This window comes from Falco biarmicus, chromosome 2 (assembly GCF_023638135.1).
Source record: "Falco biarmicus isolate bFalBia1 chromosome 2, bFalBia1.pri, whole genome shotgun sequence".
In the NCBI taxonomy this organism is placed as follows: Eukaryota; Metazoa; Chordata; class Aves; order Falconiformes; family Falconidae; genus Falco; species Falco biarmicus.
This window is the reverse complement of record NC_079289.1, coordinates 81,836,785-81,854,939: the sequence shown is the minus strand read 5'-3', so window position 1 is coordinate 81,854,939 and position 18,155 is coordinate 81,836,785. Positions and strand designations below refer to the sequence as shown.

At 43.5% G+C, this 18,155-nt stretch overlaps 1 protein-coding gene across 4 annotated transcripts in view; it reads right to left on the bottom strand.

Moving 5' to 3' along the window:
• LOC130145132 (amine oxidase [flavin-containing] B-like) overlaps nucleotides 1–10,153 on the bottom strand; it is a 55,268-nt gene extending 45,115 nt beyond the window's left edge. For all 4 annotated transcript variants that reach the window (XM_056329690.1, XM_056329691.1, XM_056329692.1 and 1 more), the window contains exon 1: nucleotides 9,990–10,153. In XM_056329690.1, the coding sequence (XP_056185665.1) occupies nucleotides 9,990–10,035 (46 nt within the window). In that variant the 5' untranslated portion in view covers nucleotides 10,036–10,153. The remainder of the gene's footprint in view (nucleotides 1–9,989) is intronic.
• Nucleotides 10,154–18,155: the final 8,002 nt, after the last annotated feature.

Below are 18,155 nucleotides of genomic sequence, written 5' to 3'. Positions count from 1 at the left end.
GTTGCCCAAGAAAAGTAAATGCTCAAAATACATAATTAGATAGAAGATGTGAACTCAAAAAATAAACACACTATAATTCTCATATCTTGATGTTAAAAAGTAACACGATTTTCCAGATTTCTCAGTATCTACTAGCGTTCACCTAGAGAAGGTAATTTCTCATGGCAGCTAGCAAAGCCCTCAGCAGAGCCACCATGCCTTCATTCCATGGCTATCCATTTTGTTTCACGTTTTCCTTGATCTTCAGCTAACTATTTTTAACAGCTAACCCAGCTGCACCTAATAATTATGGATTTATATTGGACATATCTCAGTGTCACTCAAATACCCACCAAGCCATGCACCAGTGACCCTCTGGAAATTCCTATCATCGTCATGGCACACATATACAAGTAGGTAAGCACACACATGCACACACAGGCTAGACACTACTAGCTTGAAAAGTGTACAAGGATTTGTGAACATTTTATCTATTTGAGTAACTGAAAAACAAAGATGAAACCCAGCATTTCCCAGCATCCTGTATAATCACTTTACATGCCAGCCAGCTCTTTGCTGATAGCCCAAACAGACCACTTCATTTCTTGATGGCCAGCTCAGAATGAGCCATTCCCTGGCTGAGATACCAAAGGCTGAGAACATAGATGTGATTCAGAGAAGGCCAAAAGGGAGCTACTGAATAAGATTTTCAAGTGACTACAAGTGACTATCTTCCCTCCATCTCTAAGTGCAGGCAGGAGAAAGCTTGAGCCAAACAGCTCATAAAAACATCAGCATTATGAAAGAAAAAAATTCTACCATTAGATTTATACTGTTCTGATATGTGTGGGGGAAAAAAAGGCAAAGGAAGCATAAAGGAAGAGAGAAGTACCTAAGATGTAAAATAAAAGAATCTACACTCTTTCCTTTCCTCATTTGTGCTCACTATTTAGCTTAACTCACTGATTCAACCTCTGGCCAAGCTAGCCTCAAAAAAAATTAACTTATATTGGAAAAGAAGAGGTGTCTTGCTCCAATATTTAATGCATTCAAACACAGATCTATCACTCAAGCAAACAGGGTGCAAGTTTATATGCAAGCTACCCAGGAATCATGACGCATAGTATGAACCGGTTGTTCAGTCGGCTGTTGCTGTGTGCAGTCAGCCAGACAGCATTCAATGTTTTATATATGAATTATACCATCAAGATAAAGACCAGCTGGCTGGGAGGCAGGAGGCTATACAGGCATCTCTCTGCCCCACCCCCTTCACTCCCAGCTGAGTTATATCGTGGAAACTGAAAACCATGAAGCTGAATAGTACAAAGTAAGATGAACAAGTTTCAAATGAATTAAAACTTCATGGAACTCTTTAACCACCTGAAACATGCTGAACACTGGTTGCCACCATAACCTAATTCTTGTAAACTGCAAGATGCCAGAGGCTGTAATGAACCACAGCCAGGCTCTTCAGTGTTAAGCCAGTGTTAAGAATTAGCACATCTATGATATATTTTGCCATACACACCAGTTACCAGAAGTAGTGCAGGAGGTCTCACACTTTCTAGACTGGACAGCCCTTTCTTCTGGGAATGGTCTGCGCTTTGTGTTGCCCCGTCCTGTCCCCTGCTCTCCTTTCTTCTACACAAGCACACATAGACCCCCTATGAAAATCCTGATGCCCATCATTTCCTTGAGCAGTTCCTTGCTCTCCATCCATAGCTGCTACTGCTCCTGATACCATCAAGAACCCATCCCACCTTAAACTGAGTCCATCCAGCCGAGTCCCATCGGGCTGTGAATGGCATGGGGACAGCAGCCCCACATGCTTGCTAGTGAGGTGGGAACATCAGTCTGGCAATAGGGGCAGCATGAAGAAGGACATTGGAGAGAAGAGATGCGGGACAAGAAAAAGAAGCATTGAATTCCCTTGGGCAGCTTTGTCCCTGAAAATATTTCACGCTCTCTTTGGAAGCCTGGTCTTCCCATAAATAATATTATCACCATTTCTTACGTCAATGAAATTCCTCTGTGGCTTGACAGGCACTTTCCAGCATCTTCTTTTTTGCTGACTTATCCAGAACTCAGGGTCTCCACAACGATGAAGACCATTCCTCTTTCTATTCCCTTACAGAACTCCAGCCCCAAATATTGGTCATAATAATGGTTTGTGGAATAAATGAAGTTCCTAAGGGACTTCACAGTGACATTACTTTTAAGCAAGTTGTTTGAACAGAAGACTAACAAGACAGAAAAGGCTGTGCAAAAATACAAGTGCATAGGTGGGTTATTTAAAAGAATGCCAGACATTCATGGTTAAAATACCAACACTGACCAGTGAAATCAGCAAAACCAACCTTTAAACAAGGATCATACAATGTAACAAAATATAAATCTTAGATACAAATCAGTCCATAAGGAAATAAAGCTAGTGAATTACATGAACGATCACATTTTGACAAACCATCTCACAAGGCAGCAAGAACCTTAATACCTGACATAAGTTTACAAGGATGAAAGAGGTTATCAGCCCAGAAAGAAAATAATGTTAAGTTCAAAAATGGCTGCGTAAAAATTAAATTATTGAAACTGTAATGAGAGGAGTGGAATTTCCTCAAGAAATTGAAGGCGCTGGCTGAAGCTCTGGAGTCCTCAGTACAGGAAAGACATAGAACTGTTAGAGCAGCTCCAGAGGAGGCCACAAATATGACCAGAGGGCTGGAGCACCTCTCCTGTGAGGAGAAGCTGAGAGGGCTGTGGTTGTTCAGCCTGAAGAATAGAAGACTCTGGGGAGATCTTACTGCAGCCTTTCAATACTTAAAGAGGGTCTGTAAGAAAGATGAAGACAAACTTTTAAGCAGGGCCTGTCACAACAGGGCAAGGGGTAATGGTTTTAAACTAAAGGAGGGCAGATTCAGATTAGCTATAAGGAAGAAATTTTTTATGATGAAGGTGCTGAAACACTGGAGCAGGCTGCCCAAAGAGGTGGTAGACGCCCCATGCCTGGAAACACTCCAGGCCAGGTTGGATGGGGCTCTGAGCAACCTGATCTAGGTGAAGATGTCCCTGCTTATTGCAGGAAGGTTGGACTTGATGACCTTTAAGGGTCTCTTCCAACCAAAACCATTCTATGACTCTATGAATGATGACTGATTTCAGAAACATAACTGAGAGCTTTGCAAGTGCATCAAGACAGTCTCTGTAAAGGAAAACCAAAAGAAGGTCCTCAATCCGCTATGGCATTGCTCAGCAAACTTTTGTAACTATGGTAAACTTCACCATTGTATCAGTGCACTCTGCGAAGTAGCTGCTATCGAACTGACACAAAACACAAAGGCAAGCGAGTCCTGTTCTGGGAAGGGGCAGTGAGACAATATGGCTTTTTATCTTTAAGTGACAGAACTACTTAACTACAGTTGTCAGTTCTGCTACAGAGAAGGAAACTGCGCCAGTGGGAAACGTGCCAAAATTATCCAGATTGTTTACATACAGAATAGTAACTTCTGAAGAATAAAAGCCTTCTCAACTGACTAAATTATGAATAAGGCCTAATTCATTGTCATTAACTGTGGTGTAAGACATGTAAGTACAGAGCAAACTTGGTTTATGATACTACAAGCAGCACTGGAAGTTTACCTGTGGGACTATCAGCTCACATTGCTCAGGCTGCCTGCTTAGGCAGTACAAACATGCCTACTTCACTTTTTGCCACAGTTCTCCACCTTTTGATAATACCACCCCCACTCACCAGCTGTGCTTAAATCCTTACATCCTCCTGAGATCATGTTAGACAGCCCAAACACTCCCAGGACGGAGCCAGGGCAGCAGGCTGCTCCTCACAGCCCCTGCAACTGCAGGCACTGCTATTTGACCTGGACTCACGTCACTGTGTCATTTGACATCTTACTGTTTGCTGGAGACTGACCCTGAGGTTACTCGCTACAGGGGAGGAAGCATGCTGAATTATGTGTCTTCAAAATTACTCCTGTCCTTAACAGCGCCAAGGAGTAAAATGAGGAAATCAAAATTCAAAAGTACACAGAATGTGATCTTTTGGTAATCTCTTGATGCTACAAGAAAATTAAAGAAAGAAAAAACTACACAAGACAGAGGATGCAGGTGTACATCTGCTGTGAGGATGACCAAGTAAACTATTTTTAACTGTGTCATCATGGAAGAAGAGCACAAAATTGAAATGCTTACTCCTTCCATGTTACTACCTTTGAACTGCAAAGCCAAAAATATCCCAAGACAGGAAGTTTGCAGTGTCTATGTTAATATACAGTGCAGAATAGCAAATCTGCAGAGTAAAACAGTTGTATTCTGAATACCCAGTATCCATACTATATACATTAAAGGGGCTTTATTTCAGAGTAGCTCTTGTATGACCCTACAGGCTGAATCCCCATTAGGGATTGAAGCTCAAAAGGTGAGCTCATAGAGCATGTCTTCCCATTTGGTTTTATGCAAAAAGGAATCCAACGAGTATGCTCTAAGCCTGCTCTGTGGTGCACACTATAAAGCAGTAAGTAGCATCAATCAGATTTGCTCAAGGTACACACTTGATCTGACCAATACATTAATGCAGATGAATACGTACCACCACCAGCAGCGTGATTAGGTTCTAGTCAAGTGCTAGACTAGACTGACAAATCTACCCAATTAAAAGCACCACTGAGGCTCTTTGTCCAAGTAAACAATGCACTGAACTTTCTTACATAGTACTTTCAGCCTCTCCTGTCTCTACTGTTGCTGTCAAAAGAAGATGCAATTCAGCAGTAAAAATAAGAAGATCCTGTGGACTTACATAAACTGCTACACACAAACTTGGGCTCTCCACCAGTTATTTCCATAATAGCTACCCAGGAATCCCTTGCCCAAATTTTTGCTATCCTAACTGACCTTTTTTGCTCTTTCCAGGGTGGTTTTCACATTTTTCTGAACAGACTGAATGAACTTTCCCTAATAGCACCCTTTCATAATGATCAATTAAGCTAATGGAAAAGCTCTGAACCTTGGCAGATGAGATAGCTCCTGCAGGTAGACTGGAAAGCTTCTTATCAAATCAACTTTCAGACCAATCAGGAGGCATCAGTCAGTAAATTAAAAGTGCTGTCCCTGCTGCCTAGGCTACCAAACTGTTTCACAACATTATGCAGTTGCTTTCTGTCGTGTTTACTGTATATTGCCTTTTTTTTTTTTTGTGAAAAAAATATCTAGAAATCAGATGGGAGGTTCCACCTAACTGCCTCATACTCCTTCACAGTAGCCATGAGAATAGTTGAACACAAAAGGAAGAACCTCCTGATGGCAGATACAGAGACATATGACTGAAAATGTGAGCTAGGAGCTTCATCATGTCAACTGACAGGGAAGTGCCCTGGATTACCTTTGCTGCAGTGCATCTCAGAGAGGGTGGTATCCCTCGGAAAGGGTCACAGTCCTTCCACAGACACATCCACTCCATTTCACACATTCACAACTATTTAATCCATGCCCTCATTTTGTTTTGATCTGGGTTTTTACCTCTCCAAATGGGCATCTAGTATAGGAATCCTAGGCTAGTAACGTTCTCCAAAAATAGTGTCTCATTTGGTAAACTATCTTTTCAAAGGAGGACTATTATGACATTGTATATTACTACCACAGAGCAAAACTAAACAAGTTACTAGCAAAGATTACGCACCTCATGTATACTTTTCTTACAACATATTCCAGTTTTGTTTTGAAAAATAATTTTGCCCTCTGCTTCAGTCTATTTTAAAACAGATTGAACATCTTCAGATAATAGCCCCCAAAATACCTAACTTGGTTTTGTTTGTTCTGTTTTATTTTGGTTTTAAAGTAATTTGAAACTGGCTCACAGATGCAGTGAGCACTACTGTAATTATACAGCATATTAGGTCGTCTCATACAAATACAAAGCAAGGCTTAAGAAAAAAAGTACAGAGCACAGTGGCATCTCAATAACAGAAGAACAGGTATCTAAATATTTTAAGAACCTAATGTCTGAATAGAAATATTTTATCTTACAGTAGGCCACTAAGTATACTTCAAATAACATTCACCCTAATTAAGAAAAAGCTTCACCTTTCAGGGAAAAAAAATATCTGAATTTGATTGTAAAATCTGTGCAACAGAAATGTAAGAGAAACATTTTCTTAAGTAAGACTGGCATAACATTAGGATAAAATCTGATAACTTCTTTGAAAACAAAAAAAGGGAAGAGGTCCTCATGGCAAAAGCAGGGACAGGAAGGCACTTTTGAAAACACATGGAGAGTTTTAAAATAAACCTCCAAACAGATTCCAAGATTTGATTTTAAGAAAATCATTGGTGTCTCAACTAAGAAGATAAGCAAGCTTGATGACACAACCTCATAGTTTTCTCATAGTCTTTTCCGTCCTCATGATTAAGGAGCCCTTCAAAGAGAAAGAGACAGTTCTGAGCAAACAGAAGAACCTGTCATGATGCAAGTTCCAGCTCTATGAGGACCTGTTATGTTTCTGATCTAAATATTCTTTCATACCAGGCATACTACACACTGTGTGTGGCTAAGTGTTTTCATATACACATTTTTAAGTTGGGAAATTTTCTTTTAAAATATTCCTTTTTAATCTATACCATTCACAAAAATTTGAAGGCCAGCAGGTTGAGGGAGGTTATCCTCACCCTCTACTCTGCCCTGGTGAGGCCACATCTGGAGTGCTGTGTCCAGTTCTGTCCTCCCCAGTTCAGGAGAGACAGGGAACTACTGGAGAGGGTCTGGTGGAGGGCTACAAAGATGATTAGGGGAACGGAGCATCTCCCTTACAAGGAAAGGCTGAGAGAGCTGGACCTGTTTAGCCTGCAGAAGCGAAGACTGAGAGGGGATCTTATCAATGTCTACAAATATTTTAAGGCCAAGTGTCAAGAGGATGGAGTCAGGCTCTTTTCAGCAGTACCCAGTGACAGCACAAGGGACAATGGGCACAAACTGAAACACAAGAAGTTCCATCTGAATATGTGGAAAAACTTCTTTACCTTGAGGGTGGCAGAGCACTGGAACAGACTGTCCTGAGAGGCTGTAGAGTCTCCTTCTCTGGGGACATTCCAAACCCTTCTGGACATGATTCTGTGAACCTGTTCTAGGAGAACCCGCTTCAGCAGGGGGTTAGTCTAGATGATCTCCAGAGGTCCCTTCCAACTCTGGCCTTTCCGTGATTCTGTGACTTCAGCAGAAGTTTCACCCATAAAACAGAATCTACTCCTTAGTAAATCCTCCTGTTCCTCAAAGGTCTTCAATTAGCATCAACTGTACTGAGATGATCTGAAATCTTCAGAGAAGCCACAGACTTTTCTTGTAGACTTGAAATAAATTAATGAAGACTAAATTTGAGTAGATTTTCATTACATAACACTTAAATTAGCCAGTTCTTTAGGTTTATTCTTTGCTTTTCAGCAAACCTGCAATAAAGGACACTGAAAATGATTCAGCAAAGTAATTAACTTTAGATAAAACATCAGCCCCTTCAGAGGAGAACAGTGACTTCCAGGGTTGTGAAGGACTCTGCACTGCTATTCCATTATCAGGTTTTTTTACTCTTTAAATTTTAGACCCTACTAATCAAATCTGTGTAAAATGACAGGCAGAACTGCTGCCAAAGAGGCTCAGAATACTGCAAAGGGACAGCTTGCATTAACCTAAATAAATAGAAAAGAGAAAGCTGAGTGGCATCTCTGCAACCTGTTTGTTCACGTTCTCACATCAGCCCAACAACTTTTTTTTTTTCTGCTTTGCTTGCACTGTAGCAGCTAACTTGAGCACACCTGAACACTACCAGAGATTTCCACTGGCGCACAGCTGTGCACCAGCTGATGCCTTCCTCACCTAAAGGCAGTAACAGTACAGTCTCAGGTGGCTCAAAAACAGTGACTTTTTGAAGGAACGCACATCAAATCTGGAGCAATAACAAACCTCCAAGGAGCAACCCATTTTAAAAATCACATGGTTCATTCTCCAGTGGACAGAAGACGTCTCTGTAGCAGTTTGGCATTTAAGCAGCTTTCAATCAGAGCAAGGAGATAGAAAACCATAGTTTCACCACCTGACTGCAAGGTCAATGATTTACAGAGAAGTGTGCAGGCAGAAGACAGAGGTGGATCAGGAGTGGTAACTAGTAGCTAAACGGAAGTGACTGAAGAAATGTGCTTACTCATTAATAATTTTTGTGCACATGTATTTTTCCAGCCTCTGTGTGAGGGCAGGAGAAAAGTTGCTACAGCATGAAACCAAAGTGCTTTAGCGAAGATCTGGTGTAAAAAGAAGTAAATAGAAAAATGGTTCCTTACACCCCCTGCCACTTGCTGCTGTCTGCAGGTAGCAAAGAGTGAAGCATACCATATGGCACAGCACTGCTTCTCTGTTCCGACTGCTCTTTCAAAAAAACCTGTGTGGGCTGTGCAGGCCTGCCATGAAAATATTCCCATGGCAACCATGAAAAACAAGGGTATATTAAAAGCTGTTACACTAACCCATTCAACAGAGGAAATGTAGCACTACGGCCATACAAAAATACCACACTGGAAATGTTTCGGTTTAGAAGGCATGAATAGTTACCACTGGTTAATCTTCTGTAATTGACTTCCACTGTGAGACATGGTCTCAGTCAAAAACTAGCCATACCACTGGGTTCAGAATCAACTGTGCAGTATAGAAAAGCAATGGTTAATTTTTGCTAATCTCATAAACATACTTGAAACATTCAATTATTCGGCAGTTTATCAGAGAATCATCCTTAGGAAATAATGCCAATGATTTTGTTCACTGCATTTTGTATATCATTCAAATTGCACACCTTAATATAATGGTTAAGCAGACATCTAGAATTATATATAAAAAATAGTTGAAATTAAAAGCCATGTAAAAAAAGGATGAATAAATTCATGTTTTGTAACACATCTCGAGTAATTTGTTTGCAGCTTGGCCAAAGATATTACTTGGATCTGTGGATGTATGCATACTTATTATGCACTGAGGAGATTAACATACAGCACAGGAGCTATCACACTGCATAACTCCCAATGCTAACAGGCTAAAAAGCAACTGTTTTGATATGTCAATGTCAAAGACACAGGAAAAAAATTATCTACTGGCCATACACAATTTATTTGGCATGTGTGTCTGAAAAAAATGCATGAGAGAGAGAGATTCACTCTGGGCAGGCACAGAGGTCTTCTAGCCAGGATTAGGTTAAAAGAGCAGATGGCCACTCCATGCAGGATGGCTTACAGGCTGCTGTCCATTCCTGCTGGACTGATCATGCTCTCAAATCCACACCTGTCTGAGTGAGGAACTAGAAACTTACTGAACAACACAACTCATTTCAGGCATTTTTCCTTTAAGCGTCTACCTGTTCTAAACAGACGACACCCCAAGATTTAAATTAGTCCTATATGACTGTGACCAAGGGCCTCTGCACAACAGCTGTGGGTCAGCGCAGCCACAGCACGTACAGCTTCACCTGCCCAAAACTTCCAGGGTCTCCAGTAAGGATTACACAGGCTCAGGGGATGCTGGGGCTGGACAGTGGAAGAACCAGAAAAATAAAAAAAATAATAAATGAATAAAATAAAAATTATCGAAATGAAAAAAATAAAATTAATAAAATAAAGATTAAGAAAATGCTGCCTGCACCATGCGGCATTCAGCCTGAATTATGGGGACCGGACTCGGCCAGCTCCGCCGAGCGGGTCGGGACGCGCTCGCACCTCGGGCTTCCCGGAGAAGGGCCGCCCCGGCCGGGGAGGAGGCGAGCACCGGCCCCGCCGCCGCCGCGATGCTCCGTCCGCCACGCCGGGACCGCCGCCCTCCCCCGGCCGGCCCGACCGGCCGCTCTGCGGGGCACCCGCGGCGACGGCGCCCGAGCAGGCTGCGCCCCGGGTGCCGCCACCCGCCCGGCGATGGGTCGCCGCAGGCTCGGCGCCTCAGGGGCTGACAGGACCCCCCCGCCCCGGGCCGCCGGACCCACCTGAGATGCCACCCCCGACCACGACCACATCGTAGCTCTCGGTCATGGCTCTGCCCCCGCACCGGCCACTCGCTGCCTCCCGCGGCGGCTCTGGGCTGGCTCCGGCGTCGCCCAGGCGGACCCCACCTCGCCCCGCCCCGCCTCGCCGATGGACGCCACTTCCCGCCGCGTCATGCGCGGCCGAGGGCTGGCGGCGTCGCGTCCCGCCGCGCACCGGGGGCTGCGCCGGGCCCGCCGGGGGGGGGGGGCCGCCCGGGGCGTGGAGCGAAGGGGTCCTGCTGAGGGACCGCTGACACTCCGGACATGGGTGACCCCTCGCACCGGCCTCACTCACCCAGGCGAGAGCCACAGGTGTTGCTGTTTTCACTCCTGCCTCCCGGAGGGTCTGGAGGGGCAGCATGGCCCTGGCTGAGGAGCGCAGTCCCCGAGGTGCTGCAGCCACGGGCTCACCATCCTCCGCTCCCCAAAAGCCATGGGAATGTTGGAGCCTGTTTCTGCACCCTCTGCAGCCACCCAGAGGGGACCTTTTGCTGCCAGGGCTGGTGGTACGGACTTTGGAAGACCAGTTAGTGCTTTTCTTGCATGTCGCTCAAAATGAGCTGCGCCTTGTGCCAATACAGTTCATGATGCTCCATGGTGGCATGCATCAGTGCTCCTCCAGATCAGCCTCCACACAGAGTGGTCTGCTGTGAGCCCCAAGAGACACACACATAGGGAAAAGGACTGGCTCATCCAGAAGCAACAGTGTCATCAAATTCACCCAGAGCCTTTAGGCTGGTCCCCTACACACCTAAACGGTGTTTTCTGTTGCTTCGGTTTCTGCTTTACCATGGGGTTGTCTCCAGGATAACTGGCTTTGGGGATGGTCAAAGCATGCAAACGTTCCGTCAGGCCTATCTGTACAGATCACACCAGGAGTCATGTCAATCACACCTGAACTTCCACACTCAGCAGGCTCAAGGCAGAAGGCACCCAGCTCCAAGACTCCTCCGAGCCAAAGACACTTGTTCAGTCTGTGTCATTCTCCAGTTCCTGGAGCCACACATCGAAAGAAGCAGGACATGAGAGTCTGGACAGGATTCCCTGTCCCTCTTCCATAATACCTAAAGCGGTAGTTTATGGTGTACAGACACAGGGGCAGCTGTGATGGGAGTCACAAATATTGATGACAGTAGGTGCAGTCCTGCCTTTTGGGGGAGAATGGGAGGGAAGAAAATGTAGGGGTCAGGAAGCAGAATAAAAATAGGTCTAGATCAACTGTTTGGAAAGCTAATGATCATTCATGAAACCATCCTTTTACTTCTGTGAACAGTTCTTTCTCTGTGCGGTTCCTTGTGTCCTGCCTAGGCATTGTGTGGCACTGTGCTGGCGGACATGGGCCAAACAGTGCCAGGAGGTGTGCTAGCAAACAGAATTGTCCTCCTCTACTCAGCACTGGTGAGACCACACCTCAAATACTGTGTTCAGTTTTGGGCCCCTCGCTACATGAAAAACATTGAGGTGCTGGAGCTTGTCCAGAGAAGGGCAACGAAGCTGATAGTTTAGAGAACAAGGCTTGTGAGGAGCACCTGAGGGAACTGGGGTTGTTTAGCCTGATGAAAAGGAGACTGAGGGGAGACCTTCTTACTCCCTAAAATTACCTCTAAGGAGGTTGTAGCGAGGTGTGTGTTGGTCTCTTCTCCCAAGTAACAAGCGATAGGACAAGAAGAAACGGCCTCAAGCTGCACCAGAAGAGGTTTAGATTGGATATTAGGAAAAAATTCTTCACTGAAAGGGTTGTCATGCACTAGAACAGGCTGCCCAGGGAAGTGGTAGAGTCAGCATTCCTGGAATTTTTTTAAAAACATGTAGGTGTGTCATTTAGGGACATGGTTTGGTGGTGGACTTGGCAGTGCTGTGTTTACAGTTGGACTCAATGATCTTAAAGGTCTTTTCCAACCCAAACAATTCTATGATCAAAGGGCACTACCTGAGCTTGTGTCCTGGACATGCTTAGTTTGCTAGGACACCTCCATCCTCAGTCTCATGCACAGTGGATGATACTTTGTGGGCACTAAATTTGATGTCCAGTGCTAATGCTTTAGCATCTTCTTGACACCCCAGGATGAAATACCCATTACCTTAAAACTATACTGTCTATTGGTTACGTTATATTTTCCACAGAATTCTGGAATGGTTTGGGATGGAAGAGACTTTTAAAAATCATCTAGTCCAACCCCACCTGCCATAGGCAGGAACATCTTTCACTAGATCAGGTTGCTCAAAGCCCCATCCAACCTGACCTTGAACATTTCCAATGAACAACTTCGCTGGGCAACCTGTTCCAGTGTTTCAGCACCCTCACCATAAAAAAAATTCTTCCAAAAAAAATAATTTCCATATGCTTCCACTGCACTTTCCTCCCTATTTCTGCTTCATCTCTTATTACCTAAAGATGTGCTCTCCATACTTCTCCTGCCCTGTGTTTAATCCCTTTTCCAGCCCTCTTCACCTGAATATCTCCTCTACTTGTATCTTACCCACTGTTTCTCCAGGGTGTGTGCTGATAGACAGGTGAAGTCCAGCCTTTAGGATGAAAGCCCCTCAAAATCTGAAGAACTAGTGAACTAAACCCCATGATTTCACCGTAAGGGGAAGGTTAAAATAAGGATTAATTTAAAAAAAAATCCTAGAGGAAGAGCAATATTTAGCTGAAAATCGTTTATCACTGTTTCAATATCTGAAGTATGACATTTGCATTTGATTTACCTGATATCTTTATTACTTTGTGACTATTAGATTAATAATTGCAGCAGTGATACCCATAAAACATGTGCAGCACCTACCTTTTATGGGGATGCGATTCCTCCATGATAATGAGTATTTTCTGTTTTGGCTGGAAGAAGGCATGCCAGAGGGGCAAGGGATGTCAGAGTGCTAGGGACTGAGCCATCATCTGGGGGTCAGGAGGAAGCCAGGTCACTTCTTGCAATATACAAGGAAATCCATTACAAATGAAGGGCACTGCTGCTTTTTATATGCTTAGCAGAATGCTACATTAATATTTCTGAGGTTCAGGCTGGTTGCTGGTAAAAGGAGAGATCAGGGTAGATAGGGAGAGAAGAAAAAGGAGTAAAAGAGGAAGGGGAGAGGGCAGTGGCCCTGATTAATTTGCCTCTTTGTGCACATTTTTTTCATTCACTTTCAATTTTCTGAATGTGACAAATCAGCCAATATACTTCAGAACTTGAACTGAATTTCTTTCCAACAATGCTGGTCCTAAGAAGTAGTTAGCTAGTACACATAATCCTTTTGATGAGGTAAGCAATAAGCTGCACTGCCATACGTAATGTGTTTAAAGTCTAGGATACTCTATTGTAGACAAGATTTCAGTCTCATTTCATCACTGTGGTTATGAATATCATGACTGCAGTTAGGTGCTGTATCTGGAACTGCAGTTCCAGATAGTTTTAGACATTCAATTCTATTTTGTGCTGGTGAAATCTGTTTTGATAAAACTAATCTTTTGCTTTAAAAATTATGAAAATTTGTGGAAAAAAAATTATTGCCCCATACCTTATTTTTCTCTATTTCTCTTTTTCCTCATCTGAGGTGTGTTCAAGGTCCTTGCCTAGCTGCTTGCTTACCCTTTTTGTGCACTTATAGATGTGATGTCTTCATTGTTAAGGTCATGTATTTATCAGCTTCTTAGAAAAGAAAGCAGTCTAATGAAACCATCTACATTTTTACTTTGATTATTGCATTTGTACCTGGAAGATATGTGAAGACAAGAAACCTTTGCCTCATTGAAAGTGTCATAAATATTTCCCTCTTAGAACAGGTTTTCTGAGTGGTTCTTGCCCTGCTTGAAGCAATGGTACATGATTGATCATTTACAGGGAGAAATTCCATATCTTTGAGATAAGTGGTTAATGGAGAAGAGAGAAGGAAGTCTTTCCACATAATCTGAATAAAAATTTATTGGGAGGCTGATGAGGCTGAATTAATAGATGATGACATTTTTTAGTTTCTGCTCAGAAATACATATTCTTACTCTGATTAAAAGAATCTCTGATTCAAGGATGGTTAAATCAAACTCCAAGATCTCTTCCTACTGTGAGACATGCAGTTATCAAGTGGCTGTCAGAAATAATAGTTGTAGAGATTATTTCAAACCCCATATGAAACATTGAAAGGTAGGGGAGGCTATTCTGAAAGCAGAAGTCTGTAATTTTATTTGGGCTTTTGTCAAGGGTAGCTATGGCTACATCTGTGTACTTAATGCCAAGTGCTGCAGATTCCTGATGTCCACAATATGTAATACGTATTCCTGGGATTCTTCTGGTTCCTGTTGTCCTTCTGTGCCTCTAAGAAATATATATTTTTTATTTTTTTTTTTAATGTGAGTGTTTGAAACAGAGGGCTGTATTGCCTGCAATTAAGGTTATGTGGTGCATGCCCTAGAGTCACATGAAGGTCCATGGGAGTGTTTGAAGGTGCAAAGCCCTCAAAGGGCTGCTGCTGCAATACAACAGAGCAAGCATCTGTGTCATTAAGTCTGGTTTTCTGTCATCATGGGCACACTATATAATCCTTCTAATGAATAAATCTAGCGCTCTCTAGAGCAGGCTAAAACTCTCCCAGAGCCAGGTTGGTACTTTTTCCTTCCTCTCTCCCACAGTAAGTCTGTTTCAGAGGTTCATTTTTTAATCTCAGTAGCTTCTCCTTCCAAAATGTTTACACCATGATGCATTTAAACAGATAACATATTCCCCTTTCTGCTGTTCTGTTTACAGTGTTGATGCTTATCAGGCACTTTAGTACCCTCATTTGCTGATCCTAATAGCTCTTTTATACACCTGTCTCAGTCCAGAAGTATCTATCTTCAACATATATGACCAGAATGCTATACATAATCCTAATAAAGCCTCTTTAATGGCAGAAAGGGACCTACAGGAAAGCTGGAGAGGGACTTTTTACAAGGGCATGTAGTGATAGGGCAAATGGTTTTAAGATGAAAGAGGATAGATTTAGATTAGAAATTTGGAAGAATTTTTTTATGATGAGGATGGTGAAACACTGGAACAGGTTGCCCAGAGAAGTTGTGGAGGCCCCATCACTGGAAGTGTTCAAGGTCAGGTTGGATGGGGCTTTGAGCAACCTGATCAAGTGGAAGGTGTCCCTGCCTATGGCAGGTGGGGTTGGAACTAGATGATCTTTAAGGTCCCTTCCAACCCAAACCATTCTATGATAAAGATTTGTTTTGTCTGGAACCATCTTTTCTAGTCATATTGGGATTCTGTTTCTGGGTTTTATTATTTTTGTCATCCCATGTGGTTCTAATTAATTAAACAGATAGTTTTCTGCCTGGATTTTGGTGCATTATTCTTTGAATGCATAATGTTAAAAGCAAAGCAAACTTTCTGAGAAAACAGAGCAACTGAGAGCCTCCACATTTTCTCACCTTGGAAGACACCTCATCTGAGACAAATTATATTGTTTACATAAATTTTGTTAGGCACTTAGATGCTGTGGCAATGAGATGGCGTAAATAGCTATATTGTCTGGCAGAAAATGTACTGACAGCCCTGGACTAAATTTTGATAAACTAGTAGAAAACTGATGGAGTAGGGGTCAAAGCCAAAGATCTCCACATTTACCATGACTTAGAGGTAGAATTTAGGCACATGATTCATGACTGCAGCTGGTAAAAACACAGTGCGGCATTTTAGATTACACATTCTCTCAGCTTCTGCTCCTTAAACAGCAGTGCATTTAATAAGCTAGCTTTTCATTGTTTGTTATGTATTTCAGTCTGTCCTCGTCATACACAGCAGAAAAGTCTACTTCAGGAATTTCTACTGTTGAAATTTCCTGTGGGCAGGTAATACATGTTGATACAACCTTTAATCAAGGCGTCAGAATGGATTCCTCCATTACCTGCAACTATATTAGCACCTGCATCACGAGGGTGCTTCAGCAACAGCGATATGAACAGAGCCAAGATTTCTTCTGAATTCCTGGATGCAAACTCCCACTGCACCAGGTCCATGTCAGTGAGCCCAGGGCATTCATCCCACCCTTCCCCATCACGGCCACTGTGCCCTATATACAGCACAGGGAGGAAGCCCGGGACACAGGCAAGGTGGAGTCCATGGCACACCACAGGAAGTCCCAGACCTTCGTAACTGGGGTCAGGACACAAGGACCTGACAGGTTTTGGACTGTTTAATGTTCAGGCTCAGGAGCACAGGTAAGTCTAGGCACAACCTTAGGGCATTGCCATCACATACAGAGATACTGCAAAGAGAAAGGTAATAAAGGGATTGGTTGTGAAGAGCAGGATTGCGTCTTTCATCAGCAGTGAGCATACACTGGGACTTGGTGTTTCAGGCACCTAGTGAATTTGCTGCTTGTACGTCATTACTAGTTTATGGTGCAGAATCTCGAACGTGGCTTGCTACCTCTCTAATCTGTAATCAGGTCATGCTATTCTTCTGGTGAGTACCTTTGTGTAGACTGGATACTGATGTTACCAGAGAGGCTTAAATGTATTTTTACACATATATTTTACATAATTTCAGATGTTTCTAAAGCAATCAGTGCAGAAATTGTGAAAACACATGTCAGTGCTTTTGAAATACTGTACAATTGCATAAGCGTAAGCTCCATGCCACTTTCCAATAAAGGAAAACTGCTGCAAGGAGTCTCAAGAGGTTTTCTAGTCTGACCCTTTGCCCTACAGCGGCATCAGCTATGACCAAAATGTATCTTGATTAGCAGTGAATGTTAACTGGAAAGGCTAAATGCTAATTGCAAGGATTTTTAATTCAATATGCAACAGTCTGACATTAATCTAGAGCTGATAGCAAAATTTTAGTATTTTATCAGTCAGATGCCATTCAAAGTAGGACTGATCATAAAATGTAAAACCTACAAGAGTAAGCCCATTAGTAAAAGTGATGAGTGAATGTGAACACATTACGCCTGAGCAAGCAGAGCCATAGCAGAAGAACAGAACAAGGGTCTGAGTTCCATGGCGCAGCCAGACTGGCAGCTGCCCAGGGCTGGGGGCCAGGATCATGGAGGCCCCCCGTGGGAGGGCACCGGGGGCAGGCCCTGGCAGCCCAGGCCCATCCCACCCGCAGCCCAGAGCAGCAGGGGGCACTGGGGCAGCCCCAGCCGTGGGCATCAGGCACATCCCTGGGGATGGAGATGGGCTGAGGCTGGGAGAGGCCATAGGCCCATGGGTGGGCCTGGCTCAGTGGGGCCCATGGCCGGGCACGGAGGGCTGTGGGGAGCTGCAGACCGGCCCAGCTGTGGCATCTCTGGGGCAGGGGGCAATGGCTCCAGGGGGGTGACATGATGCCCTGGGCTGCGGGCAGGTGGGGGGCCCTGGGCAGCTGCCAAGAGCCAGTCAGGGCTGGTGGTGCCCGCAGGGCCTTGAAGCTGAGTGAAAACTGCATTGCATATTTTCAGGTTAGACAGAAGGACCAGCAAAATTAGGTCCCTACTGATACCATTATCATTAAATACAGGTGCACAGGTTTCTAAGCCACAGCATTAAAACTCCAAATAATTTTGGCTTGTTTCGTATTAGCCTTGTCTATTTAGACTTAAGGATCCTCCTAGTCAAAAGCACCCATAATGGGTATAAAGGCAGCCTCCCCTTCAGTGGAGAGAGGCCATATAGGGTCTAACACAATGAGGAGTTCATCACATGTCCCTTCATTAGATCTCATGGAGAACCCATTCTTCAAGACTTCTTGTGTAATGAAACTCCAAGGAGGAGTGGAGGAAAGTTGATGTGATGTCTCAAACCATTCCAGACAGTCCTACTTCATAGTCTCTAGTTTCCTTTCCCATTCCTTGTCCTAATGAGCCTGCTTTTAAAAATCTGTGACTGATGTAAGCACCGTTCTGATGCAAGAATTAATAACAGTTATGGTAATTATACAAGTATGTGGATACTTACTAATACAGATAACAAAGAACAGGCAGGAAAACCCCCTTAAACTACCATAAATTATTTTCCCAATGTTAAGCTCATCCTTCCACTATGCTAATCTCTTCCTGACCATTAGCTACAGTTCAGGCTGGTCCAATTTCCTATTGCTTTTCTCTTTTGCAAAATTGTTCTCCAAAAGAAATCCACTATCAGGTTTGCAGTTATGTTCCCTATTGGTG